Source organism: Pituophis catenifer, unplaced genomic scaffold, assembly GCF_029215685.1.
Source record: "Pituophis catenifer annectens isolate HBS135680 unplaced genomic scaffold, rPitCat1.0.hap2 SCAF_11, whole genome shotgun sequence".
Lineage (NCBI taxonomy): Eukaryota > Metazoa > Chordata > Lepidosauria > Squamata > Colubridae > Pituophis > Pituophis catenifer.
Genome location: NW_027256891.1, coordinates 27,874,545 through 27,899,409, shown reverse-complemented (window position 1 = coordinate 27,899,409; position 24,865 = coordinate 27,874,545). Strand labels below are relative to the sequence as shown.

The 24,865-nt window shown below is 60.1% G+C and overlaps 2 protein-coding genes across 2 annotated transcripts; one reads left to right on the top strand and one right to left on the bottom strand.

Moving 5' to 3' along the window:
• Nucleotides 1-1,029: 1,029 nt before the first annotated feature.
• On the bottom strand, nucleotides 1,030-17,780 carry MED12 (mediator complex subunit 12). The gene is given in 44 exon segments (XM_070952132.1): nucleotides 1,030-1,168; nucleotides 2,063-2,144; nucleotides 2,223-2,381; nucleotides 2,555-2,744; nucleotides 2,845-3,062; nucleotides 3,252-3,332; nucleotides 3,613-3,824; nucleotides 4,065-4,215; nucleotides 4,321-4,701; nucleotides 4,867-5,028; nucleotides 5,276-5,411; nucleotides 5,671-5,780; nucleotides 5,918-6,007; nucleotides 6,142-6,253; nucleotides 6,320-6,481; nucleotides 6,566-6,708; nucleotides 6,833-6,904; nucleotides 7,105-7,284; nucleotides 7,551-7,705; nucleotides 7,783-7,896; nucleotides 7,988-8,089; nucleotides 8,170-8,290; nucleotides 8,557-8,701; nucleotides 9,088-9,315; nucleotides 9,466-9,597; nucleotides 9,756-9,919; nucleotides 10,383-10,526; nucleotides 10,656-10,796; nucleotides 10,799-11,002; nucleotides 11,195-11,347; nucleotides 11,708-11,791; nucleotides 11,885-12,114; nucleotides 12,250-12,376; nucleotides 12,928-13,059; nucleotides 13,586-13,722; nucleotides 13,835-13,934; nucleotides 14,072-14,218; nucleotides 14,608-14,862; nucleotides 15,127-15,237; nucleotides 15,372-15,547; nucleotides 15,752-15,911; nucleotides 16,290-16,481; nucleotides 16,919-17,023; nucleotides 17,510-17,780. Coding segments are annotated over 44 exon segments (6,543 nt in total). The 5' UTR covers nucleotides 17,609-17,780; the 3' UTR covers nucleotides 1,030-1,124.
• Nucleotides 17,781-17,868: 88 nt separating this feature from the next.
• Nucleotides 17,869-24,544, top strand: IL2RG (interleukin 2 receptor subunit gamma). Its single transcript, XM_070952021.1, has 8 exons — nucleotides 17,869-19,831; nucleotides 19,984-20,071; nucleotides 20,447-20,616; nucleotides 21,079-21,221; nucleotides 21,516-21,666; nucleotides 23,069-23,174; nucleotides 23,395-23,479; nucleotides 23,745-24,544. The coding sequence occupies exons 1-8, from the start codon at nucleotides 19,738-19,740 to the stop codon at nucleotides 23,946-23,948; spliced, it is 1,041 nt and encodes a 346-aa protein (XP_070808122.1). The 5' UTR covers nucleotides 17,869-19,737; the 3' UTR covers nucleotides 23,949-24,544.
• The last annotated feature ends 321 nt before the right edge of the window (nucleotides 24,545-24,865 follow it).

The window sequence follows — 24,865 nt, the reverse complement described above, 5'->3', positions numbered from 1 at the left end:
TGTGGCAAATTGTTGGAGGCTGCGGGGCAATTAAGGCAAGGCCAACCAGCAGCTCAAAGCGGGGTGACTAAATCAGCAGAGAAGCATCCCTTGCACCTCCAAACACAAGAGACTTGGGGGTGGGGTGAGCAGGTGTGTAGCTCAAGGGCCACCAAAGTTTCTAAGACAGATGACATCAGAAGGGAAGAGGAATTCCAAGGGCATCTCCTCCAGAGGCCAGTTTTTCCCAACAGCTGCCCAATGGCTCCCTGAAACCAAGGTGGGCGCCTGGGCAGAGATGCCCGGGGGCAGAAGGACTGCCTGGCCTTCACCCTACTTGTCTTCGCAAGGGCACGGCTGGCCGTCTTCCCCACACAAAAGGGCCAGGTTCTCCCTCATTAACAGCCCAAGCAAGCAGAACCAGAGATGGGGGGCACCTGCAGCCCCTTTCAGCATTTGGAGAACCGATCTCAGGAAAGATGAGGAGCTGAATCCAGGGGTGAAATCCAGCAAGTTCTGACAGGTTCTAGAGAACCGGTAGCGGAAATTTTGAATAGTTTGGAGAACCGGCAAATACCATCTCTGACTGGCCCCAGGAGTAGGGTAGGAAAGGAGATTTTGCAGTGTCCTTCCCCTGCCATGCCCACCAAACCACACCACGCCCACCGAGCCACGCCCACAGAACCGGTAGTAAAAAAAATTTGGATTTCACAACTGGCTGAATCCCCTCCCTGCGTCCCCTCCCTCCCGCCCATCCTGAAGAACGAAGATACGTTGTGGAAAGTATGCTCTGTGTATTTCTTTTCAGGACATCTGTGATACAGGGTTCATCTGGTATAAATAAAGTATAAAATCTTACAAGTTGTTTTTTTTGTCATTATTTTAACAAAAATACTAAAAACTTATTAAAAGCTGAAATCAAAGTGGGGCGGGAGACTCTAGCAATCACACAGGATTCGGAAACACTGGTAGAAAGTGGAGATTAAAAACACTCATTTGGCGTGATAAAACACTCCTGGCTGAGGATGGGTGGGGGGTGCCGCTGCACAGCCAGACCCGCGGGTAGGGGGTCTCTTCTGCCCCCAGCCCTGAAGAATGGCCCTTCCAAGTCCTCTGGGAAGCTGCTGCTGCTTCTCTCGTGGGGCTCAATACCGTCCGAATGGGTTGCTGCTCTGTTGGGGCTGCGTATCTGGGGGGAGGGGGGGGGCAAAGACAAGAGTTAGAGGCTGGGAGGGAGGGAAGGAGGCGGGTGGGTATTTGGGGCAGAAGCTGGCTGGGTTTGGGAGGAGGAAGGCCCAGCACCAGAGGCGCCCCTGCGCAGGAGGTGCCAATTCCCTGACTCTGGCAGGCCACAGCTCTTCAGCTGCCCTGCGCACGACAACTTCCCAAGCACAACTCTGCCGTGGCTCCCTGCACCATCATCATGTGGGCGGGGCTCCTGCCTGCCCATGGATCATCTGGGCCCGTGGGAGTGGGGCTCACGGGGGAGAAAGGGATGGGGACAAACCCCCATGGGAGCGGCCCCTTTCTCCCCAGGCTCACAGGCGCCATGGCCTCAGTCTCTTCTACGAAGCTGCCAAAAGCCCTCAAATGCTGCAGGAGGCGCTGAAGCCATCACGGGGGCAGCCCCAATTCCCTCCCCCTTACAACCCAGCCTTTTTTTCCCGAGGCAGCAGGAGGCCAACTCCAGGGCTGCCCCACATGCCAGACGCCCAAGCGGGCCCCACCTGGGAGGCCCCTTCCTCGGTGGCTGCTCTGAAGCTTCTGCAGAGCCCCACGGTTGAAGGGCGCAGGGGGTCCTTTGCTCATCGAGTCAGACACCCAGCGAGTCACTGCCCTCCTCGGCCAGGTGGGGAAAGGAAGGCCTGGCAAGGGGAGGGGAGAAGCAGCCTCCTCCTCCGCCGGACCCTCAAGGGCCCTTGGATTCCCCCTCCCACGAAGCCCCCTCCCTCGCCTTCAGGACCACCTCTTCAGGAAGGCGAGAGGGGGAGCACCCCGAGAACCCCGCTCCCTTCCCCTAAGGCGGGGGGGCTGCAGCCCTGCCCGGCCGGCTGAGGGACAGGGCCCGGGGCCCGGGCCTTACTGGAGAGCTGCTGCTGGAGCTGCCGGACCAAGGCGGCCGTCTGCTGCTGCTGCTGGGTCTGCTGGAGGCCTTGCCGCTGGAACTGCACAGAGGGGGAGGCGTCACTGAGGGTCTGGGTGGGGGGGAATCCCCCCTCCCCCAGGGAGAGAGCCCGACCTACCAGGGGCTGCTGAGGAGTCAGGCCTTGCATCCCCAGTCCCGGCGGCTGGCCCTGGGCTTGGGGCTGAGGGACGGGGGGGACAGGGGGTGGCTGCTGTGGGGGCGGCTGCGGCTGTTGGGGCTGTGGTTGCGGAGGAGGCTGCTGTTGCTGCTGCTGCTGCTGCAAAAAAAAGGCGGCCGGAGGGAGACCCTTAGCCAGGGGCCCCTGGGAGCCATTGAGGCAGCCTGGACAACTACCTCCCCTCTTTTAGACCCCTCCCCTTTTGCCCCAGACTCCCAGCCCCATTGTCAGCCCCACAGACGGAGGCGCCTGCCGGGTCCCTGGCTGCTCACCCGGAGCAGCTGCTGCTGCTGTTGCTGCCTCAGGTATTGCTGCTGCTGCTGCTGCTGTTGTTGCTGCTGCTGCTGCTGCTGCTGGTCGGGCAGGAGCTGGCTGGGCCGGACCCCCGCGGGGACCCCTTGCGTGCTCAGGTGGTTGATGCTGCCCATCATGGCCGGCTGCTGCATCGGCTGATGGGGGAACCTGGAGTGCAGGAGGGGGCATCAGAGCGGCCTTTTTTAGCAGAGCCTCGGCTGGATCGGCTGGGGGTCCATGCCATCCCTGCAGCCCCCTCCCCAGGTACCTCTGGGCGGCGTTCAGGGCGTGCCCGTAGGCAGGGGCCTGCTGGTGCACGTATCCGCTGGGCCTCTGCATAGACCGGACGGCGTCGACGAAGGTGGGGTTGGCGCTGGGGTGGCTGTTCTGATAGGTCTGGCCGGAATACGTCGAGGGGACCATGGTGCTGGCCTGGGAGGGATGCTGCTGAAGGCCGAGGTGGGGCACCCCGTAGGGGGTGTAGCCCTGTAGGGAGAAGAGGGAAGGAGGGGCAGGAGCAGGTGAGTTACTGCTCAACCGCTTCACACAGAAAGACGGCCGGTCTCTGGTGCTCCCACCGAACAGAGACCGGGCTCAGCCCCACCAGCTGAGGGCTGGAGCTTCTTTCCCAGTTGCCCACCCCTGGAGTTTCCTGGAAGGGAGCCGAGGGCTCACCTGTGCTGGCTGCCCGGTTCCATAGGCTGGAGTAGGAGGCATCTGGCGCACTGGTGGCTGCCCCAGGATCCCCTGGCCTTGCTGGGGAGGCAAGAGAGAGGCATGGCACGGGCAGCTGCAGAGGGTATGGACCCTCGCCAGCTCTGAGACTTTTCCTTCTGGGCACAAATGCTCTCCCAAATTACCTTGGGCCGTGCTGACCGAGAAGTGGAACCATCAAGTCCAGGCTGCTCATCCTTCCCGTTCTGGATGAGCTGGAGGCTGCCCCAATGACTCAGCCACCTACAGGCTGAGGGGTGACGGGCAGGAGACCCTTTCTCGGGCGACCCGTACTCTGCAATCCCCCCTCCTGGGGACTTACCAGTTTGGCCTGCAGTTGCTGGCGCAGGAGCTGCCCCCCGGGCACAGGTGGCGGCGGCGGCTGCTGCCTATAGACGGCTGACTTATAGGAAGGGTCCATTCCCAGCATGCCCATGCCAGCTGGCAAGACCCCTGCGTAGGGGAGCCGGTTGGGCACCAGCTTGCCGATGGGCATGCGCACGGGCCGGTACGATGTGTCCAACCGAGGGCCGCCTGCAAGGAGAAGCAGCACCGGGACTTTGCTGGGCGCCTCCAGACAGAAGAGGCCGGGGGCCACAGCTCAGCCCCAGCCAGCGCCCGAAGCCCTGAGGGAGGTTGGGGGCAGCCCAACAGGGAGCCCCTCTGCTCTGCTGGGCTCCCTGTCCTGACTCTGCTGGGGAAGCCGCCAAAATCCAGACTCGGGGAGAGGGCAGAGGGTTCCACCCCCCGAAGAGACACCAGGCTTGGACTGACCTGCTGGGAGGGGCTGGTTCTGGGCATAGAGGCCCACCGGAGGCTGCCCGTAGGCCAGGCGAGACATGGAGTTTCCCGGCTGGTGATGCAGGAGATCGGTGGGGATGCCGGTACCATAGGAGACGCCCCGGACCGCATTCATCGGGTATTCCTGCCAGGAGAGGGGGTGCCAAAGGCCGTGAGAAGGCCGGCAAGGCAGGGGGAAGAGGCTGAAGGGCTGGCCCAGCCATGTGGAGGGTGGGGAGGGGAGACTCACCTCGTTCTTGCTGGCAGTCTGGGCCCGTTTCTTGCTCTTGCTCTTGCTCTTGTTCTTGGGCTCCGCTGCGGAGCTGCCGGTGCTGGCAATGGCCTTCTCCACCTTGGCCGGCTCAACCGCCTTCTTCTCCGGCTCCAGGGCCACTGGGGTGGGGGGCTCCTCCTCTTCGGGAGGCAGAGGCAGCGGCTCCAGGTAGTAGCTGCGGGGCTTGGGCTTCAGGTGGGTGTGATAGAGGAGCAGCCGCTGCTGCTCTTCGAAGCGGGACACCTTGCGGTCCACCCGCACCGTCCCAAACCATCCCCAGGACAGCGGGGCAGAGTGCTTCAGGCCCTCGAAGAGGTCCCAGGGGGAAATCTTCTGCTTGGTGGAGACCTGTAGGCCCTGGTGGGGGCGGGAGAGGAAGGAAAGACAGCCATGGGAACTTGGTGGTGGGCTCCGAGGGCTGCCCACTCCTCATTCCGAAATCTGCCAGTCCCGCAGCCCTATCCCCACCCCCTCCCAGCAAGAGCCAAAGGGGCCCGGCCGGAGGTCCAGAGAGCCACTTGCCTCCTTCTTGAAAATGGAGTCAAAGCCGGCAATCTTGTTGCCTTTGGTGTCGATGAGGGAGCCCTGCGGCTCACAGGTGATCACATCCCGGGTCTGCTTGGGCAGGGGCAGCAGCTGGCGCACTTTCTCCAGGCTCTCCGACTGCCGGTCGCCCAGCTCTTTCTGCAGAGGAGGGAGCCGTTCCAGGGAGAGCCGTTCCGGACCCTGCTGGCCTCCAGGGCTGCCCTAAGGGAGCTGCGCCACCACCCCAGGTGACCCACCTTTGATCCCGGGGCTCTGGACAGGGGCCCTGGGCTGGCTCCCTCCTGCCCGCTTCCCTCAGGCATCAGAGCTTCACCCAGGGGGAAAGAGAAGCGCCAGGGCAGCCCTTCCCTCCTGGGGGGAATGGGGGGAGAGGGCTATGGGTTACCCGCAGCTTCTTGACCAGGTTCATGTATGCCCGCTTGTTCTCCTCCATGCTGCCTTGCGAGATGCTGGACATGTCGGCGGCCAGAGTGCCGTTGATCAGCACGCTGAGCATGTCCAGGACGGTGGTGAAGAGCTCACTGGAAGATCAGGGCCGGAGGGGAAGGGCGGTCAGTGAGGGGCGGAGGTGGCAGCAGAAGCCCCATTGGCTCCGCCAGGCTTTGTGCAGGGAGGGAGGGCTGCCAATTCACACGGCCCCTCGTGGCCTGGGAACCCCAGCCCCTCTCCCGCTATGAACAGGGGAGCGTGGGACGCTCCTGAGGAGCAGGAGCCCTGTGCCCCAGCAGAGCTGCCGAGGGGCCGGGGAGGGGGGGTGTCCCAGGGGAAGGACAGGCTCACTTGTTAGACTGCATGTCCACTGTGCCACTGCTGATGATGTCCAGGAGGAGCACTGCCCACTCCGTGGTCTGCTGGGTGCTGCGCTGCACCGTGTCAAACATGCCGCCCACCTGGTGGGAAGGACCACATGAGCCCCCTTCCCACAAGGCGGCCGAGGGGAGCAGAGAAAGCAAGGCAGTCTTCCCCGTACTGGACAGGGGACTCCCTCAAAAGGGGGAGTCAGCCCTTTTTGTGCCCCACAGCTCACCAGATTCAGCCGCAGCTTCAGCGCCTCGTGCATCAGCTGCTTGGCTTTGCAGTCGTCCTGGTACTGGTCTTCCCGCCAGTTGGTCACAATCTAAGAGGGCGGCGATGGGAACAGCCCTCCCTCAGCAGACAGAAGCTGCTGGGGCGGGGGAGGCTGGGAAAGGGAAGTCCCCCCCCCCAGGAGGAAATGCGGCCAGAAAGCCACCCTGGAATTCCTCCGCTTACCTGCTGGACTTGGCTGTACAAGGAGGTGAGGAGGCCCTCGCGCTGCTCGTCCTGGCCCTTCAGGCAGGTGAGCACCAGGGACAGGAAGGGCTGCTGGCTCAGCAGGGTCATGCTGCAGGCAAGGGCAGAGGTTGGGTCGGGCTCACAGGGGCTTCCCTCCCCCCTCCATCTCCCTCACCTCTTCTGCTTCTGCCGGTCTCTCTCCTTGCGGGACGAAGAGCCCAAATGCTGCCCCTTCTCCAGCTCGTCCCCCGCTGCCTTCAGCACGTAGCCCTGCACGGAGGTGGGGAGCTTGGCGATCAGAGGCGCCACCAGCCACACTCCGGACCGTTCCAAGGAGCTGGATGGGCGAGAGAGCAGGGTCAGGCCGCCCTGCCCCCCCCTGCCTCCAGCCCCCTCCCCGCCTCCCCCGACCTCTCCTGACCTAAGGACAGGCTTGGCTTTGGGGTTGGCTGGCATGAGGTTGGGGCAGCTGCCCAGGCTGACGATGCCGTTGGTCTCGGCCGACTGCTGGAACACTTCAATGGTGGCCTTGGCGATATTCTCCAGGAGGGAATTCATCTCTTGCTGCAGGAGGGGGGGAGGGGGCGGGGGAAGAGTCAAACTTTGAAGCCCTGGCAAGAGGAGACGAATTCCCAGGCCCCTTGACCCCCACCCGCCCCCGGCCTCCCCCAGGGACCCCAGCCCTTACATTGCTGGCCGTCTGCTTGATCATGAGCTGCAGTTCGAGCAGCGACTGGCGCATCGTCCACTGGTCCAGGTTCTGCAAGGAAGGCCGGCGGACATAGCTGTCAGAGGACGGCCCTGCTTGGGGCCAACCCTCCCACTGACTACTTGCCCTTCTGAAGAGCCGGAATTTCGTGGCACCCCCCATCCCTGTGCATCGTGAAAAGAGCCGGTCCCTCCACCCCACCCACCCCGGTGCCTGCAGAGGCCAAAGCCCCCTTCCCCCCCTCCAGAAACCTGCAAAATGCGCTTGATCCTCTGCCGCTGGGGGTTCTCGCCCTCCTCGCTGTCGAGCAGCCGATGAGGGTAGCAGATCAGCTGCATCAGCCGCTGGGCCTGGGTGCTGCTCAGGACAGGGTCCTGCAGGTCGTTGCTGTCCTCGCACAACGACTTCAGGCATCGCTCGCCCACCCATTCCTGTGGACAGAGGGGGAGGGGCGTGCCAATGACCCTGGGGGCCTCCGGCTCTGCCAACCAGCCACACCGACTTGTCTGCACCCTGCCTTCCGAGGCCCCGGGACCAAGGCTGGCACGGATCTCCCCACAGGTACGTCTGGGCCACAATGGGGCTTAGCACCAGGCCCATCCGAGGAGCTGCACTGCCCACCGATGACCCCAGGGTGAGCTCACTGCAAGGCCAATGGCTGATAAAATGTTACCCCCGTAACGGCCGTCGGTCTCACCTGCTGGCAGATGCTCCTGAGGACATACTTGGCGTAAACATCCAGGCTGGCCGTCTCAATAGAAACCATCCGGCCAGCTGGCTTCTTGTCATCATCCAGGAGATCGTCCACCCCTCCCGGGTGGGAAAAGCCAGAGCCCTTCAGTTCGGCATCCCCTGCAACCAGGAGTGGGACTAATCCAGTGGCCACCAACACTCCCTCCCCCCTTTCCCGGCTTTGTCCAAGCACGTACCCAGGACGAAGACGGCCTTCAGCACTGCAAAGACGGCCCCGTCCACGATGCGATTCTGGGAAGCGGCCAGCAGGTGCCTGTCGCAGGACGAGCGGATGCCCACCGAGGGCTTACCTGTGGAGAGCCCGCACTTTCAGCCCTGGACTGACCGACACCAAGAAGGCGCCCCAGTCAACTGTGGGAGAGCCCAGGCCCAACGGCTTACTGCTATCCTGCTGGCAGGGATTCAGCTGGGGGGTCTTAAAGAGGTGCAGCAAAATTCGGCAGGTCAGGCGGGCCCCAGGCTCCGAATCCTGTTCACTGCAGGCTGCAAAGAGGAGGGCAGGCGGGTCAGTGCTGGGCCTCTCTCCCGGACTCCTTCGGATGGTGTCCCAGCCGGATGCTCACCAGCATTGAGGAGAGAGGGAATGGCTGCGCAGCGGATCAGATCCTCCAGAAGCAGACACTGGCGGGCGATGAGGATGGCCACAAAGGTCGCCAGGGAGTCGTGGAAGGACAGGTCGCTCACCTGCAGGTAAGGAGGAAGGCAGCTCGGCTGAGCCTCTGCCTGCATTACCATCTACACGGGCACTGCTGGGAGCGAAGCCAAAAGCCAAGGCCGGAAAAGATCAAAGTTACCGCCCGCTGGCTCAGGGGGATGCACCTGGTGGCACAAGGGGCCCTGCAGTCGAGCCCGGAAAGCGCCCTTCAAGCACATGCAGCCCTCTTTGCCAACGGGTCCTCCTCGGACATTATGCCCGCTCGGCAAAACCTCCCTCCCTGCCCTGCCCTTACGTCCACGTTGCAGAGGAGGTCGTTGAAGCCGCACGTCCCGTTGTTGGAGGAGCAGCACAGGGCCTTCAGCACTCCCAGCCACTCGGCACTCAGCAGCTTGCAGTAGCCGGTCAGCTCCGCACACAGGATGGCAATGTCATTGACCCTGGGCAGGAGAGCAGGGGCTGGTGAGGGCCTGGCTGTCTTCCCAAGGCTATTAGCCAGGAGCTACCGAGAGGTCAGACTCGCCCAGCCAGCCTGGAGGTGTGCATGAAGCCCCCTCTTCGAAACGGGATTCTCAAGAGGCAGAAACGGCCATAATGTCGAGGGACAACAAAGTCTGGCTAATTCAATACATCAAGCTGAAACTAACATGAGGGGTGAATCCAGCCTTTAGCCTCAGGAGCTAGGAAGTGGGGAGAAGGCAGACAAGGGGCCAGACCTCCCGCCTCTTCTCCTTGCCCGTGGGCTTCCTTCCTCTGCCCTCTCCCCAGGGAAAGAGGCATCAGCAGTTCCCCCCCCCCCATGGCACATCGCCTGGCCTGGCCTCACCGGTCCGGGTCGTGGTGCCCCACGCAGACGTGCATCAGGGCATTGCAGACGAAGCTGTAGCGGTTGGCTGGGTTGTCTGCCAGGCTCTTGCCCAGGTTGGTGTAGGTGAAGTTGTGGGCAGAGGGGTTCTCGATGGTGTCGATCATGAACAAGGGTTCCCACAGCATGTTGGAGTCCGAGGGCTCCACGTTGCAGTAGATGGTGTTCTTCACCTTGGAGCAGAAGTCGCTGCGGGGGAAGCAGGAGGTGAGGCCTGGGCACCCCAGCCGGCCCGGGAGGGTCTCCAACAGCCCCCTCAGGGGAGAGGCACGGAGGGAGCCAGCAGGCCTGGGCCGGAAGAGGCTGGCGGGAGGGCCACAAGCGGGGCAGGGCACTGACCTGAAGAGCTCCCCAAATTTACTCTTGAGGTGGCTGCAGGACGTGTACAGATCGTAGAGGTAGGCCAGGATGCAGCGCTCAGCCGAAGAGCCATCCGAACGGTTCATGCCGTGCTTCACCACCCCGCACAGCCTGGGACAAAGGAGAGAGGCACGTGGTAGAAAGCTGGGGGACGGGCTGAGCAGGCCCTGCCCCTCACCCCAACAGCCCCCGAGGGAGCCGATCAAGGAGCGCGGGCAGCCTCCCCTAAAGCTGACACTTGCGGGGCGAGGTGTGTGCCCAAGGCTCACCCTTCGAAGACCTGGGCCATCTGGTCCTGGTTGAGGATAAGGCAGGAGTGGTAATGCCGCAGGACGGCCACGATGCACAGGCACAGGCTGGTGGTATAGCTGCCCACCAGGTCGGAGGACTTGAGCAGCAACTCGGCTTCTACCACGCTCAGCTCGTTCAGCAGCTAAGCAGCCAACCAGGATCAGTCGGGGAAAGGAAGATGGACAGATCAGCTCACAGACACCCTCCAGCCCCACTTGGGGTGGGAGGGCTCGAGGGGCGGGTTGGAGGAACGGCTGTGTCTGGGGGGAGCCAAGAGGAGGCGAGCAAGTCGCCAAGGGAAACTGCAGCCGGCTCACATTCTGAAGTTTGGGCCAAGCCCTTCGGAATGGCTCCCTCGCACTTCACGGCAAAAGAAACGTTCCTTGCGCGCCCTGCCTGCAGCTGCGTTCCGCTTGTGCCCGTCTGTGCTTGGAGACTCGGAGGGCCTTTGGGTGAGCACTTCAGCCCAGCGTTGGGCTTCCAACGGGACCTCGCGACCCATCTTGGCCAGGGACAAACACTCTTTCTCTCCCGAGCAAGCCCAGGACGGGACCCTCGTCCTTGCAAAGAGGGTGGGGGTGGGGAGCCCTGTCCTGTTGACCCACCTGGATGGCAAAGTCGATGAGCCCACTGATGTTGAGCGAATACTCCATCAGGTCGAAGATGAACTGGATGTGCTGCACCAGAGGCAGGTGGTAGGACATCCCTAAGGCAAAGCTGGTGATTTGCTCCAAGACGTTGCGAGATACCTGGAGGAGGAGGAGGAGGAGGAGGAGGAAGCGTGGTGCCTGGCAGTGCCCCCCTGGGATCCCCAGAGCCCAGCCCCCTCCCCCCACTGCTGCTCCCTCTCAGCCCCTGACCCGGCCGGAGGAAGGTACCTGAGAGGTGACGAGGTGCTGGTCGAAGTGGGAAAGATGCTGGAACTTGGCAAAGATGTCCTCTGCGGTTGGGAAGGCCTCTGGCTTGTTCCTCTTCCTCTTCTGCCCTTCCTCTCCCCCTGCCAAGGGAGGCACGTAGTGATGACCTCTGCGGGTCCCAGTGGCTTCCTCCGAGCCCTTTGGCCTGAGCGGCCCCACCAACCTGTCTCCGCCGTGCTTTTCCTGTTCAGCACCTTCAAGATGTCTTTGCTGATTCTTTTGATGGCATGCCGGGCCTCGTCGCGCTGCTTCCCGACTCCAAAAAGGACCACCAGACGCTGGTTGCACTCGTGGCTGCTGGATTCCTCCTGGGAAGGCGGGAAGGAGGGGAACAGCAGGTCTGGCTGCTGTCCGTGGGGAGATTCTCCGGCCACCCCTACCCGGAGGCCCTTTCTTTCGGAGGGGAGGCGCCTCCCACTCACCAGGCCCCTTCCCTCCCTGCACGCCCAGCAAACTGCAGCTCTTCCCCACTGCCTGCTGCCCGGCTCACCACCTCTCACCTGGGGAATGGGGAAATGTGTACAGTACTGGATGTGCCGAGGCTGGTCGTAGAGGGCGGCCAACGTCCCATCTGCCCCCCGGTCCTTCTCAGGGTCCAGTTTCTCCGGGGAGGGGCTGGCTTTGGACTCACAGTGCATGGAAGGAGAGAACATCTGGCGGGAGGGAGGAAAAAGACAAGAGAGGTGAGGAGTGGACTCTGCATCTTGGCAGGGAAGACTCTGCCCCCTCGAAGGCAGCCCCCCAGCAGGCCAGGCAGGAGCATCCTCCACCAAGAGCTTCTGCCTCTCTGCATGGCTTCCGCTCCACTTGAAGCCCTCCCAAGGCTCCAGGCAGAGGAGGCTGGGCCTCTTTTTCCCCCAGGCAAGGCACTGGAGGGCATCTGGAGAGTGGTGGCTCTCTTGGGGAGGAGGCAACCCAGTCTGCCAGGGAAGGAAAGAGGGAACTAAGGCGGCCTCTGCCACCAGCACTATGGGCTCCCCAGAGACCAGCCAGGATGCCTGGCCAGGCCCTACCGAGAAATCGGTCTTCTCCATGTCGTCAAAGATGGCACTGGAACTGTGGTCGATATCCATGTGACACTCCGAGAGGCTGGCATCCTGGCAGAGAGATGACGCGCTCCCTTCAGCACCCTGCAGCTGAAGCTGCCCAGCCCCCCCCGATCAGAAGGAGGAGGGGCTTCCATCTCAAACCTCCAGCTTGATGCCGTGGCCGCCCTCCCGCTCCTTCCGGTCGTGGTGCTCCTCTGCAGCATCGTCAAAAGGGGAGGCGGGACGGGGCCCATGGTCGATGGCCAGGTCGCCCCGCGAGATCAGGGCACACATGTACATGTTGGGCGAGAAGACGTCATGCCGGATCAGCTCGCAGAAGAGCAGCACCAGGTTGAAGAACTCGGACCGCTCGTCCTCGCTGCTGGGGTCAGCTGCCAGGGAGGGAGGGAGGCATGAGGGTCTGGCCGGCTTCTGCCCAGCCGTCCCCGGCCCGACCCCCTCCCTGCTCCTCAAGCAGGACGGCCGGCTGGGCACGCGGAGGAGCCGGGGGTGCGTTTGCTCCGTACTTAGCATGGGGGCCTGGGTGTCCAGGAACTGCATGAGGACCTCTTGGAAGACGGGGGCGCTCACTGCCGACAGGGAACCCGACGAGATGGAGCCCTTTTCGTCCACCACTTCCGAGTCGCCGCAGCGCTGAGCACGAGCACAAGAATAGAAGGCAGTGAGCCCCATGTCCCCTGGGCCCTCCCGAGCCCACGCTTGGCCCCCTGCAGCAGAGCTTCTGCTGGAACAAACGCCCCACTGGTGGGACTATTCCCGTAGCCTCTTCTCCTACAGGGACTGCCTGCTCTCAGACACGGGAATCTGTCATCGTCCCCCCCTCCGCATTAGAAGTTTTCACACCCCCGTCTCTGGCGTTTAGAGCACCATCACCGCTGAATATTTCACAGGCTTTATTATTCTATTTCAAATGTTTTAATGTTTTATGAAGGTTTTAAGGTCTTGCTGAAGAATTTACACTGGATGTCATGTTCGCTTGTGTTTGCAGAACGTTCAAATGAACTTCATGGACTGAGCACCAGGTTTTTGGGGATGAAAACAGAAATTTGTAAAGCACTTTGAGATCAAAATGCCTTGGCCAGAAATGTCCAGCCTTGTCCATGGCCACTGGGCTGACCAAACAATCCTGGCCTGCTGAGAGATGCCACCTCTGCCAATCCCCACGGAAGCACCGCTGGGCTCACCTCGGCCTCTATCTCAGATTGCCGCTTCTCCAGCAGCTTTGCCACCACCATTGCCCGGTGCCGTCCTGACCGCTTGTGGCTCACGGCCCATTCGCAGAGCAGAGCCACCACGGCATCGTCATCGGGGGAGATCTGCCAGGAGAGGAAGAGGGGTAATCTGCTGGAAGGGCCGGCCTAACCTTCTCCCTGGCCTCCAGGCACACTCCAAGGCAGCTCCCCAGGGCCACGGCTTCCTTGCGGCACTGCATGGGGGAGGCCGTCAGCTGAAGAGCCGGAGCGCTTCCTTCAGCCTCCTCACCCCCAAGAGAACAAGCAGCCTGCCCCGAGCTGCTTCCCCCCGTTTAGGCTTCGCTCTCAGCAGCTGCAATTCAGGCACAGAGACTCGGAGGACCACGGAGGCTCCCTCAGCCACCAAGGGGAGATTTCTCCTCCACTGTAAATTTTAAATGATTTAAATGCCCTTTTAAATGATTTCAGCTAGGAGCCTTGACTGCCTCCTGGCAGCGGGGATTCCAACCTGATTGTCCTGAATCAAATGTTTTGTGTGCCAACACAATGTGTGCCAGAGGACACAGGAGGCATCCTCTGGTCCTGCCCTCTTCCTGCTAGCTCCTATTTCCCCACGGCTGAACCCAGGCAGAAAAGCCCCTTCCCCCACCTCGTGGCTGTCCTTGCTCGGCCCTCCCCCGAATATCCTGTTGTACAGAGAATCCAGCGAGTTGCTGAAGTCCGAACGCTCGAAACTGTGACTGTCAAGGACTTCTAAAGTGTGGAGCACCCGGCTGATGGTGAACCCTGGAAGAGAAAGGGGGAGATCAAGACAGGGAGCCCCACTGCCCACAGAGCAGTCCAGCTGCTCAGGCACAGGTGCAGCCAGGGAGTGGGGCAGAGTCGGGGCAGGGGCTACCTGCGGTGGCTTCCTGGCATTTGTCGAAGGACCAGCGGACTTCCACAGCCTGCCCACGCTCCTTGATCTGCTGCTCCGTCTCCCGCAGCCTCGCTCGGACCTGGCAAGGAAGCGGCATCAGAGGAAGAGCCTGGAGGCTGCCAGGATCCTGAGCCAACTGGGGAAACGGGGAGGGAGCAAGCCTGGCACAGCCCCTCCCACAGTCCCGGGTCAGCCAAGAGGTGGGCTGCTGCTCACCTGCTGTATGAAACTGGCGTTGACCCCTGGCATGGGAAGGTTTGAGGGGGCAATGGGCAGGTGGTCGAGGGGAGAGCCCGTCTTGATTCTGCTGTCAGTGAGGGAGTAGTGCCAAACAAGGGCGCTGGGGCAACACAGGACAATACTCTGAAGCCAGAGGAGGAGGAGACAAGGAGGAGGTTGAGTTCTCTAGGCCACCGTGCTCGAGGGCAGTTCGAGCGCTCAGAGCTCAGCCATTTCCACGGTACTCTCTGATCCCCAAAGCCAAATGCTCCTTGCGTATCCGCACCCCCCCCCCCCGGGGCTCCTCTGTGTCTCTGGCGGTGAATCTGCTGGGATTCTAAGGGCAGCTCCTGTCCTCAGCACTGGGCAGTTCTGAAAGCAGCCCCACTCCTGAGGCTTCCTACCTGCCTTCCTCCGGCTACAAGGAGCCAGCCAGGGAAGTCCTCCCTATGCTCCTTCGAAAGGCCTTTCCTCTCAAAATGCCTCTGGCCTCCGCCCCAGCCCTGCGGGACCCCTGCAAAGAAGGTGCTTGCCTGGAGGATGCAGCTGAGTCCGAAGACAACGGGGCGATGCTGGGGGCACAGCAGCAGGTCGCTGAAAGGGCTGGCGGAGGAGTTTCCCGCAGCCGGCTGGGGAGTCGGGGTGGAGGGGAGCGCAGGGGCCGCCTGAGAGGGAAGGTGGTGAGCCGGGTGCCCACCGCTGGCGTCCAGCAGAATGGCAAGGCGGCGGGTGCAGAAGTAAGCCAGGCGCCTGGACAGGTAGGCCGACTGCACAAACTCACTGGAATACTGTGGGGGAGAAAAGAGACCAGGGCTGGAGGCTGCGGCATTAGCTCAGCCCAGAAGCCCCCTGCTCTCTGGGGCCTCACGACCCACCGGGCGTTCCTTCCAGACCCAGCGCACCAGCTGCCGCCCTCCATACTCCGTGCCGCTGAAGTGACGTAAGGTGCCCATCCAGCTAAAGCCCTCCCTTCCATACAGTTTTGGTCCCGCTGTCCTGTTTCAGCCCTGGAGTTTCCCCTCTCCTAAGTTTGCCTGGGGAGGGGGGCTGACCTGCAGGAGCAGCGGCAGGAGCAGCTTCAGGAGCTCGTCTTCCCCGGGCCGAATCTTCTCAAAGCACTCAAGCACCCAGGTCAGGAACTCGTGCCGGTCCAGCATCCCATCCTGGAAGGAGCAGGAGAGGCACGCTGAGAAGGCTGGGGGTGGGGGGGCGACTCAGCTTGCCCGTCTTCCACCCACTTCCCACTCAAGGGAACCCCGCCAGCCAGTCTGCGGCCACCTCCCTTCCCCGCTCTCACCTGGAACATAAACATGGCCAGCTTCTCATTGTAGTCCCACTGCTTGACCGAGTGCTCCACCTCCTGGGGCATGATGCTGGAGGGCGAGCCGCAGGCTTGTGCCAGCAGCTGCCGGTGAAAGTCGGCGATCTTCTGCAGCTGCTCCCACAGAAACTTGGTGATGATCTGTGTCCACTCTAGAAAGGGAGAGGGGCCGTCAACGGCAGGGATGGGGCCGGACCTGCTGTGGGACTCAACATGCACAGGAAACAAGGGAGACCATGGACAGCTGGGGTGGTGGTGTGTGAACAGACTGTCCTGGTGATTGGGGGCAGCAGAAACAGCTGTCATGGGAGGAGGCCGAGAGAGGCCCAGTTGGAGGCCAGAGCAGCAGCCCTTACCGCTGAAGGGGTCAATGACATGCCGCTTCTTCACCTTCGTTTCCGTAATGGCAGCGTAATAGGCACAGGTCATCTTGATCAGCCAGGCAGCTCTCATCACGGGCACTGCGTACTTGGCCAGGTAACTAAATATCTCCTCCTTCTTGCTGAAGATGGGCACCTGCCAGGGAGGCCGATTCACAGACAGTTTGGTCAGAGACCTAGCCAGGAGGAGGGCTAGGAAACCAGGCATTGGGTCAGCTGCAGCCACCGCTCTCCTCACAAGAGCCACCCCATTTCACTGGCCCCATCTCGTTCTTTGATCTCCCTCCACAACCCCTGCTCCATGACAGGGCTGAGAACTCCTGCTCATCCCACGCATTCTGCCCTTGCCTAACTCCCTTCTCCACCCGGGGCTCCTCACTCTTGGCCCAAGTCCTTGCCGAAGCCATCCGACACTAATCCATGACAGTTTACGGATGCTCTGGGTCTCCTGGCCTCAGCCACCCCTTCCTTAATGCACCCCCTCTTCATCTAGGGAGCCTTGGCAGCGTGATACCTTTTTAGCCAGGTGGGTGAGGGGTTTGGTTCCAGCCAGATCATTGAACCAATTGTTAATCGCGCTCTGGGAGCGAGCCGTCACTGGCCAGAAGTTGTCCTTTTGGTTCACCTGTGGTTTCCGACGGCCAGTGTCAGGCAACGTGTTGCAGCGCAGCTTTTCGGCAATGATGCTGCTGAAGTTGGAGCTGATCTGGAGAAGAGGAAAAGGAGCTTTCAGGCTTCTCCAGCCACCCCATGGAAGCCCCGTCCTCACGAGTAACGGCTCGGCTTCAGCGATGGAAGCGCCTCCACCTCCACATGGAGAAGAGCCTCCTCTGCAGCCTGACGCCGGTGCCCTCTTCCTCTTTATGAGAGGCTGCGTTTAGTGACACAGTGCCATGACGGTCTCAGCATCCCTTCGCCAGCTCATTGCTGCTGCCCACAGCTTCACCCCAATCCAAAGACCAGATTCGGGATGGGGGAATGGCCAGCCAGCATTTGCAATGCAGATCCCAGGATCCCTGCCCCCCCCCCATTGCAAACTTTCAGCTATGGGTGAGTAACACGGGAAGACGGGTCCCACCCTGAGCTCTTGGGGGGGGAATCCACAGCTGTAGCCCCCAGGGCGGTCCACAGGGGAGGCCTCACCTTGGCGGGGTTGAAGTTGACATTCTTGGCGCTGCCGTGCTCGTCTCCGGAAACAGCCGGCTGGTTGTTGAAGCCCTGCTTCACGTTGAGGGCCGTCAGCTCGTCCTGGGGGAGGAAAGCCAGTCAGCCAGGGTCGGCCAGCAGCCCCTTCCCCTCCCCCCCACGTCTCCCCCAGGGCCCTCCTGCAGGGACAGCCCCTCCCCCCAGGAGACCCCACGGGCCACAAGGCGGAGGGAGGGGGGGAGGGAGTCTCCCTGGGGAGGGACGGGGGGATCCCGGGGCTTCTTTACCACCCAGACACCGGCTGGATACCGGCAGGAGGAGGCGGGTCCCGGACAGGCCTCGCCCAGCCGCCAGGGGGGGAGGGGAGTGGGGTAGGAGGGGCTTAGATGGAGCCTCCATGGCCAAGAGCAGCCAGACCCCAACGGGGGGGGGGAGGCGGGGTCCCGAGCGCCACGGCCGCCCCCCCCCCCACCCGGACCCTCGGCGGCGGCGGCGGCGCCCTTCTTCCTCCGGGCCGCGGGGGGCGCTGCACCGTCCGCCCTGGCCGCAGGGGGCGCCGTCCCGGCCGTGGGCTCCGGCCGCGCTCACCTCCTTCTGCTTGGGGTCCTGCGGGTAGACGTCGGGCGGGCCCAGGCGCGGCCGCTTGAGAGGCCGGTGCTCGTAGCTCAGCACCCCGAAGGCCGCCATGGCCCGCCAAGAGGCGCTGCCGGCCCGCCCGCCGACCAGACGCAGGCCCGGACACCGGGTCGGCGGCGGCGGCGGAACCAGCCGAGCCGGGCCGACGGCTGCCGGAAAAGGCCGAGCGCGGGGTCGGGGCGGGCGGGCCGCGCCGAAGCCTTCCGAGGGCCGCTCGGCAGCGTAGGACCCGGGCGGCGCCGGAATGGATCGCGCGCGGCTTGCGGGGGGCGCGGAGGACAAAAAGCGGAGCACCGCCGCGGCGGTCGGAAGCGATGACGCGCCCGGCCGGGGCCCTCCCTTTTCGCCGCCGCGCACGGAAATTGCCGAGGGCGGACGGAGATGCCCGAGGACGGCGCGGCGTCTCCCCCTGCAGGCCGAGCTCGGTCACTGCAGCGCCCCGCAGTCCAACAGGTCGAGGCGGAGTCGGAGCCTCACCTGTTGGGTCACTTGGCCGGTTGATGCATTTAGAATAGAATAGAATAGAATTTTTATTTTATTTGTAATGGATGATGGATTTGTTTTATGTTTTGTTTTTAATTTTTTTTAAAAAATTTTTTTAAAAAATATTTTTTATTGGCCAAGTGTGATTGGACACACAAGGAATTTGTCTTGGTGCATGAACTCTCAGAGTACATAAAAGAAAAGATACGTTCATCAAGAATCATAAGGTACAACACTTAATGATAGTCATAGGGAAACAGTCAATATGAATCGTAAGGATGCAAGCAACAAAATTACAGTCATACAGTCATAAGTGGGAGGAGATGGGTGATAGGAACGATGAGAAGATGAGAAGATTAATAGTAGTGCAGACTTAATAACTAGTTTGACAGTGTTGAGGGAATTATTTGTTTAGCAGAGTGATGGCATTTGGGAAAAAACTGTCCTTGTGTCTAGTTGTTCTGGTGTGCAGTGCTCTATAGCGTCGTTTTGAGGGTAGGGGTTGAAACAGTTGATGTCCAGGATGCGAGGGGTCTAGTAAATATTTTCACTGCCCTCTTTTTGACTCTTGCAGTAGACAGGTCCTCCATGGAAGGGAGGTTGGTAGCCATTGTTTTTTCTGCAGTTCTAATTATCCTCTGAAGTCTCTGTCTTGTTGGGTTGCAGAGCCAAACCAGACAGTTATGGAGGTGCAGATGACAGACTCAATCATTCCTCTGTATCAGCAGCTCCTTGGGCAGTTTGAGCTTCCTGAGTTGCCGCAGAAAGAACATTCTTTGTTGTGCTTTTTTGATGACATTTTTGATGTTGGGTGTCTGTTTTAGATCTTGCAATATGGTAGAACCTAGAAATTTGAAGGTCTCTTCTGTTGATACTGTGTTGTCTAGTATTGTGAGAGGTGGAAGTATGGGAGGGTTTCTCCTAAAGTCTACCACCATTTCTATGGTTTTGAGTGTGTTCAGTTCCAGATTGTTCCAGTTGCACCACGAGGCTAATTGTTCAACCTCCCGTCTGTATGCGGATTCATCATTGTCTCGAATGAGACCGATAACTACTGCAAACTTCAGTAGTTTAACAGGTGGATCGTTAGAGATGCAGTCATTGGCTGCACAGCAATAATCCCCGATCTTTTGGCTAAAGCCACTAAAAGTTTCCAGGCCGGTGGCTTTGCTGCCAGAGAAGAAGCCGAACCCCCCCTCCAGCTTTGGCTACCTTGTTCTCTTCTAGATGCTCTCATGGGGTTTCCCCAGATGTGCTCAACCCCCCCACCCCCGAAAGCAAAGCCCAGGGCATCTCCTTCCATGGGAAATAACGGGGCGGGACATTCTCCAGGAGACGACCCCCAGAAGGTGGTCCTGCCATGGCTGGAGGGTGGGCGAGCGAGGGGTCTCCAATGCCACTCTTCCCTCTTACAGCCCTGTGAAGGGAAGAGTCCAGAGGGCCTTCTGCTCTGGAGGATGATGACTCTGCCTCACTGGCTTGGGGGCAAAGACTCCCAATGGTTTCAGCCACCTCTGGAAATCCCCTGGCGCCTTCAACACCCCCAGGATTTCACGCCACAAATTTTCCACAGGAAATGGGTGACGGCGGAAGTGATGCGTTTTAGCCACAGATAAAGTTTCATCTCACATCTCCCCTGTTTTGAGGCGCGCTCTGAACAGGCAGTTCTGGAGTAGCAGCTCTTTCTTGTGCCGAGAATGAGGGTTTTGGGCCATCCAGGGACCCTGCTTGGACTCCTCTTGCTGCTGGTGGCCCCAGGCGAGCCGACGACAGGCAGCCCCCAGGCAAAAGGTACTGGCCCCCTTGCCTGCTTCTCTCCATAGGGGTGTGGGAGGCCTCGCAGGGCTACCTTACAAGAGGACCCCTTCTCAGCCCAGCCCAGGTGGGAGGGAGCCCCGGCTGAGCACGGTGGAGGTAAGGGCCGCCGCTCTTTCTTCCTACAGTGGATTGCATTTGCCACAATGGCGATTACGTGATCTGCGACTGGGGCAGCCAACAGAAGCCGGTTCACAACTACTCTTTCTACTTCTGGTAGGCGCCCTCCGCCCTTTTCGCCCATGGGGCTGCTCCCCCCTTTCTCAGCTTCCCTCCCTCCTTCACCCTTTTGCCTCAAGGTAGAGCTGACCAGGTCCTCCCTCCGGCTCTCCCTCACATACCAGGGATGGGGCATTCCTACCGCTGTTGAGCCGGGCCTCCCTCAGAATCGCTCCTCCTGCCAAAGGCCGTGGGCACCTTCTCATCCACAAGCGGGCAGCAGCGCCTACCTGAAACCAAGCAGGCCAGGCAGGGCCGGTGAGAGGCCCTTAGGAAGTGGCAGGGTTGGAGAACGCCTGGAAGGTCTTTTGCGTTGCCCTTCGCTTCCCATCTGCCGGTCGGAAAGGATGCAGCTTTCTCTCCTCTGCACAGGTTCGAGGAGCTCAGCAAGCCTTCAGAGTGCAAAGATTACATCCAGAAAGACGGGCTCAACGTGGCCTGCCACATCAGCAATTACGACCTCTTCAACTCCATGGGAATGCACCTCAAGGACAGTCAGGGGCAGACTGTTGTCCATCAAGAGCTACGTCTGAGTAACAGAGGTAGGGATGAGCTCCTGCATGGGGAATTCAAAAGCAGCAGTTGGTAATTCAGGAGCGGAGAGGAGCAGCTTCCCCAGTGGAGCTCACTGCTTTGAGGAGCGGCCATTTCCTCCCTTGGCTCGCCCTCCGGCCGATCCCGGTTTCTGCTTCACCTGCTAATGAAGACGGCTGGGAAACGGGCGGCCGAGGGCTCCGGCGGTCCCAGAGGCTGCAGGTCACAAGGACACTTAGTTTCTCCGTTGTTTTTTGGGTGGCTGATTTTGTGGTGGGTCGTTTCCCCCCTCCCCATAACATGCAGTTTAAATTCCTTAAAAAAGGAAAAGATACCAATTCTTAGGAAGCCGGTGGGCTCTGTCGGCCTCTGACTCTGCTGTCCGCAGCTGGCCTGTGACCGACAGGGAGGCGGTTTGGCCTGTGGGGGAAGAGGCCGGTGGGTCAGGCTCCCTCTGAATTCTCTCTTAGTGAGACCTGGCAGGCCTTTTAACCTCACCTTGAGCAACCTGAGCAACCACCAGCTACTCCTGACCTGGAAAACCCCCTACAAAATTCCCGAATGTTTGGAACACGTTATCAGATACAAGAGCAACAAGGACACAGAGTTTATGGTAGGGATGTTGCCCTGGTGGACGTCTTAGTGGCTGGACTCACATCTGGTCACCGAGAAACCCACCGCATTAGGGCTGAGGGATGAACCCAGTCAGTCCCAAAGGGCATTGAACAGCCGTCTCCCTTTTTCCTTTGGAGCCCAGCCTCCCCCTGGCTTGTTTGTGTGCTTCTGTCCTGGTTAAAAGCTCCCCCTGGCCTTCGGGCATCCATCCGGGAGACAAACTTTGGTGCTGGAGCTGGGCTTCCTCCCATTAGAGGCACGGCAGGATATGAATGTTTGCCTTGCTTTCCAGGAACACTCCATCGTAAATAGCCTGAAATTCCAAATTCCCAGCGTGGATCCTGAGAAGCGCTACACCTTCTACGTCAAGAGTAAACGGAACAATAATTGTGCAACCACAGATCTCTGGAGTGAGGAATCCGAGCCTGCCTTCTGGGGAAAAGGTGAGCGGGGAGGACAGGAAGGGGTTTCCACCTCCAAGAGTCAAGAACGGGGAACAAGAAGAGCATCCAGCCTGCTCTGCTCCTGGGCACCTCTCCTGCCTCTGGAAGCAGCCGTGGGGAACCCTTCTCCTGGTCTACAGGCACCTCTTGTCCTTCAGTTGGGTGTGCGCAGCAGACCGAGGGCTACCCAATTCTCAACAACTCTCGTCAGCTCACAACAGTCAATTACAATGAACAAGATGAAAGAGGGCAAGCGTGATAAAGTGAGGGGTCTGGGTGAAGAAACCGTGATGGGTGGGATGTGGGTGGAACTGCCCAGCACAAAGGGCCGTAGAGCTCCTTCAAAACTTCAGTCCCTTCCACCTGTGTCTAACCCACCTGTTGACTGTTACAGAAGGCATAGAGGTCTGTGGCAATAGGCCAGGGGTGGGTTCTACATTTTTTTACTACTGGTTCTGTGGGCGTGGCTTACGTTGTGGGCGTGGTTTGATGGTCATGTGACAAACAATTCTTTAGGATTTAGCAGAGGTACTGGTCTACCAGGCTTTTAACTGCCTGCAGAGCCGTACCGGTCTACCCATTTGTTTTTGGAGCGCACCGGTCTACCACCACACGGCCTTTTACCGCTGATCAGCTGTAGGGCTGCCCTTTGAAGTGCGGAAGCAAGAGTTTAAACAGTTTTTTGCCACTCTGCCACCACCGAGAGCATTGGAAGCCGCTTTCAGGCAGCTTGGCCTCAATTGCCAGTCTACCACCACCGAGCGGTTGACAAGGAGCGGATCGGTTCTAGCCCATCAGTTGGGAGGCTTCTTGGCTTCTCAATTTAAAGCTAAGGTGTCTTGTTGTTTTTTTTCTCTTCTTTGTCAAGTGAGCCCTGATTTTTTCCTTCTAGCCGATCAGCTGGGACTCGGGAGGCAGAGAATAGATGGGGGCGGGGCCAGGCAGAGGTGGTATTTACCAGTTCTCCAAACTACTCAAAATTTCCACTACTGGTTCGCAAGAACCAGGGAGAACCGGTAGCAACCCACCACTGCAATAGGCTATCTGAAAGGCCATCACAGGGGAGCATCATTCCCAGGTGAGGCAAACTCAAATGGGGAATACACAAGTCCTGGCTGGGTTTTTCCTCCCCTCCATGGGCACAGTGCTGCTGGGTCCCAGCTGCCCCACTCTTGGAAATTTTGGACTGTCTTGGACAGGTGGTTGGACAGTCAAAAGTTTGTCAAACTTCAGGTGATGTGGGAGAACGCCTCATCTTCACTCTGGCAGAGCTCCAGGAGAAGATAATCTGTTTGCTTTGGTGCGAGTCTGTGGCGATGGAACACCTTCCTGGCTACAGATGGAGAGATGGAGGCAGCCGAGCTGCTTCTCTGAGACCCTCACCTGGCTTCCTCCTTTGCAGAAGATATGTCCCCCTCTTTGCTGACTTCAATAAAGACCATTGTGATTCCGTTGGGCTCCTTCCTCATTCTGATACTGCTGCTCCTGGCCTTGCTGCGGATGGAGAGGTGAGCAGGGCTGTGGGGGAGGGGCTTCCAGGTTGGAACTGTAGGGGGGGGATCGAGGCATCTTGCCCCAGAGCTCTGGAGAGAGGGAGGGAGGGAGAGAGAGAGAGAGAGAAATGTCCCTGTTCTCCACCTCCTCTTACTCCTCTCACTCTGGTGGGCTCCTTGAGGCAGGGCTGGAGGTAAAACGCCTCTGGGCCCCATCCCATCTCCTCACCAACAGAGTGTGGGTGGTCCTGATGCCCAGAATCCCGAACCCCAGCAAGAAGTTTGAGGATCTCTTCACTGCATATCAAGGCAATTTCTCAGTAAGTCCAGCAAAGCTTACGGGACATGACTCAGCTTCAGCCTCCCGGAAAAATCCAGGTGATTTTCTGCCGGAGAAGGCGGCCTGGGAGGGCCACCGCAGCTCAGGCTGGGCTCCGCTTGTCTGCAGGCAGGCTGCTCACAAAAGGAGAGGGCCTCAGTCCAGGAAGGAAACCAGGCGCCTGGGGAGAGAAGGGCCTCTGTCTTAGCTTTGGGGTGGGGGGTGGGGAAGGCGGGTGTCTTTCCAACCTGTCCTTTCTCTGTCAGGAATGGGCTGGAGTCTCCAAAGACGTGGTGGAGACCTTCAAGCCCAACTATTATGAGGACATCTGCGCCATCACGGAGCTGCTGCCCAGCGGGGGCTACCTGTCTGCAAGCAGCGAGCCCACAGCCAAGAGTGGGGGGCCGCCTGACCCATTGCCAGACCCTCCTCCCAAGGCCAGCCCAGATCCTGCAGCGCTCACCACCTGAGTTTGCACAGGGAGCCCGCGTGGAGGGAGGGAGCCCTGCCTCCAGGGCCCCAAAGGTCCCCCCCACCTGCTTGTAATGGGATGGAAGAGAATTCCGTCAGGAAAGGAATAGCACAAGGTGGCCCTGCTGAAAGAATGTCCTGCAAGCGCCTAAGCTGACCTCTGGGCGAGCTTTTCCCTTCTACATGGGCATCCCTGTAGTGCCCATTGCCTCCACCTCCCGTGTCTTATGGGGCCGGTGTTCTTCTGCAGGGAGGTGGGGGGGGGGTGTCTGGCGTTGGATTTTTCTTCAGCCATGTCATCCCACCCAGGCGGCCTTGACTTCCCACTGACTACTCCTGCTTTCTTGCTGCTGACTGAGAGGTTGCGTGTCCTGTACTCAAATAAAAAGGCCCTCGGCCTCCTTCGTCTGTGCCTTCCAGGGGTCCGGTTGGATCCCAACCCCTGGCAACCTGGGTCCTAATTCGATGGCTGAGCTGCTGCATCCCAAGGCCCTGGTCACTTCGCTGCTTCTGCTCCCCAAATTCTTAATTACCGGATTCCCATCGATATTCGTGCTGCTCTCAAAGCTAAAGCCCTGGAACGTGTCTTCATTAAAGGTGCTGACCTGATTTTGCTGGTTTGGTTATTATTTACTGAGTCAACTACAATTGGTACCATTTGCCCAACACACCTGGTTTATAAACTGCAGCTGTTTGGCTCAGCTCCCCATCAAACCAGCCAAACCGTATGACGGCTTAGCTAATGCAATGCAGGAACCAACCTATTGTGGCCGATTCCGCAAACTATGATTGAGGAAACCACGGTCAGGGTGCCATGCCTGCCCGCTTGCCTCACAGAGCTGTTCATTATGACATGTCACAATAGCTCCAAGGCTGCCCAACTCCGAGGAACTTGCCAGCCATGCCCGAGACAGCT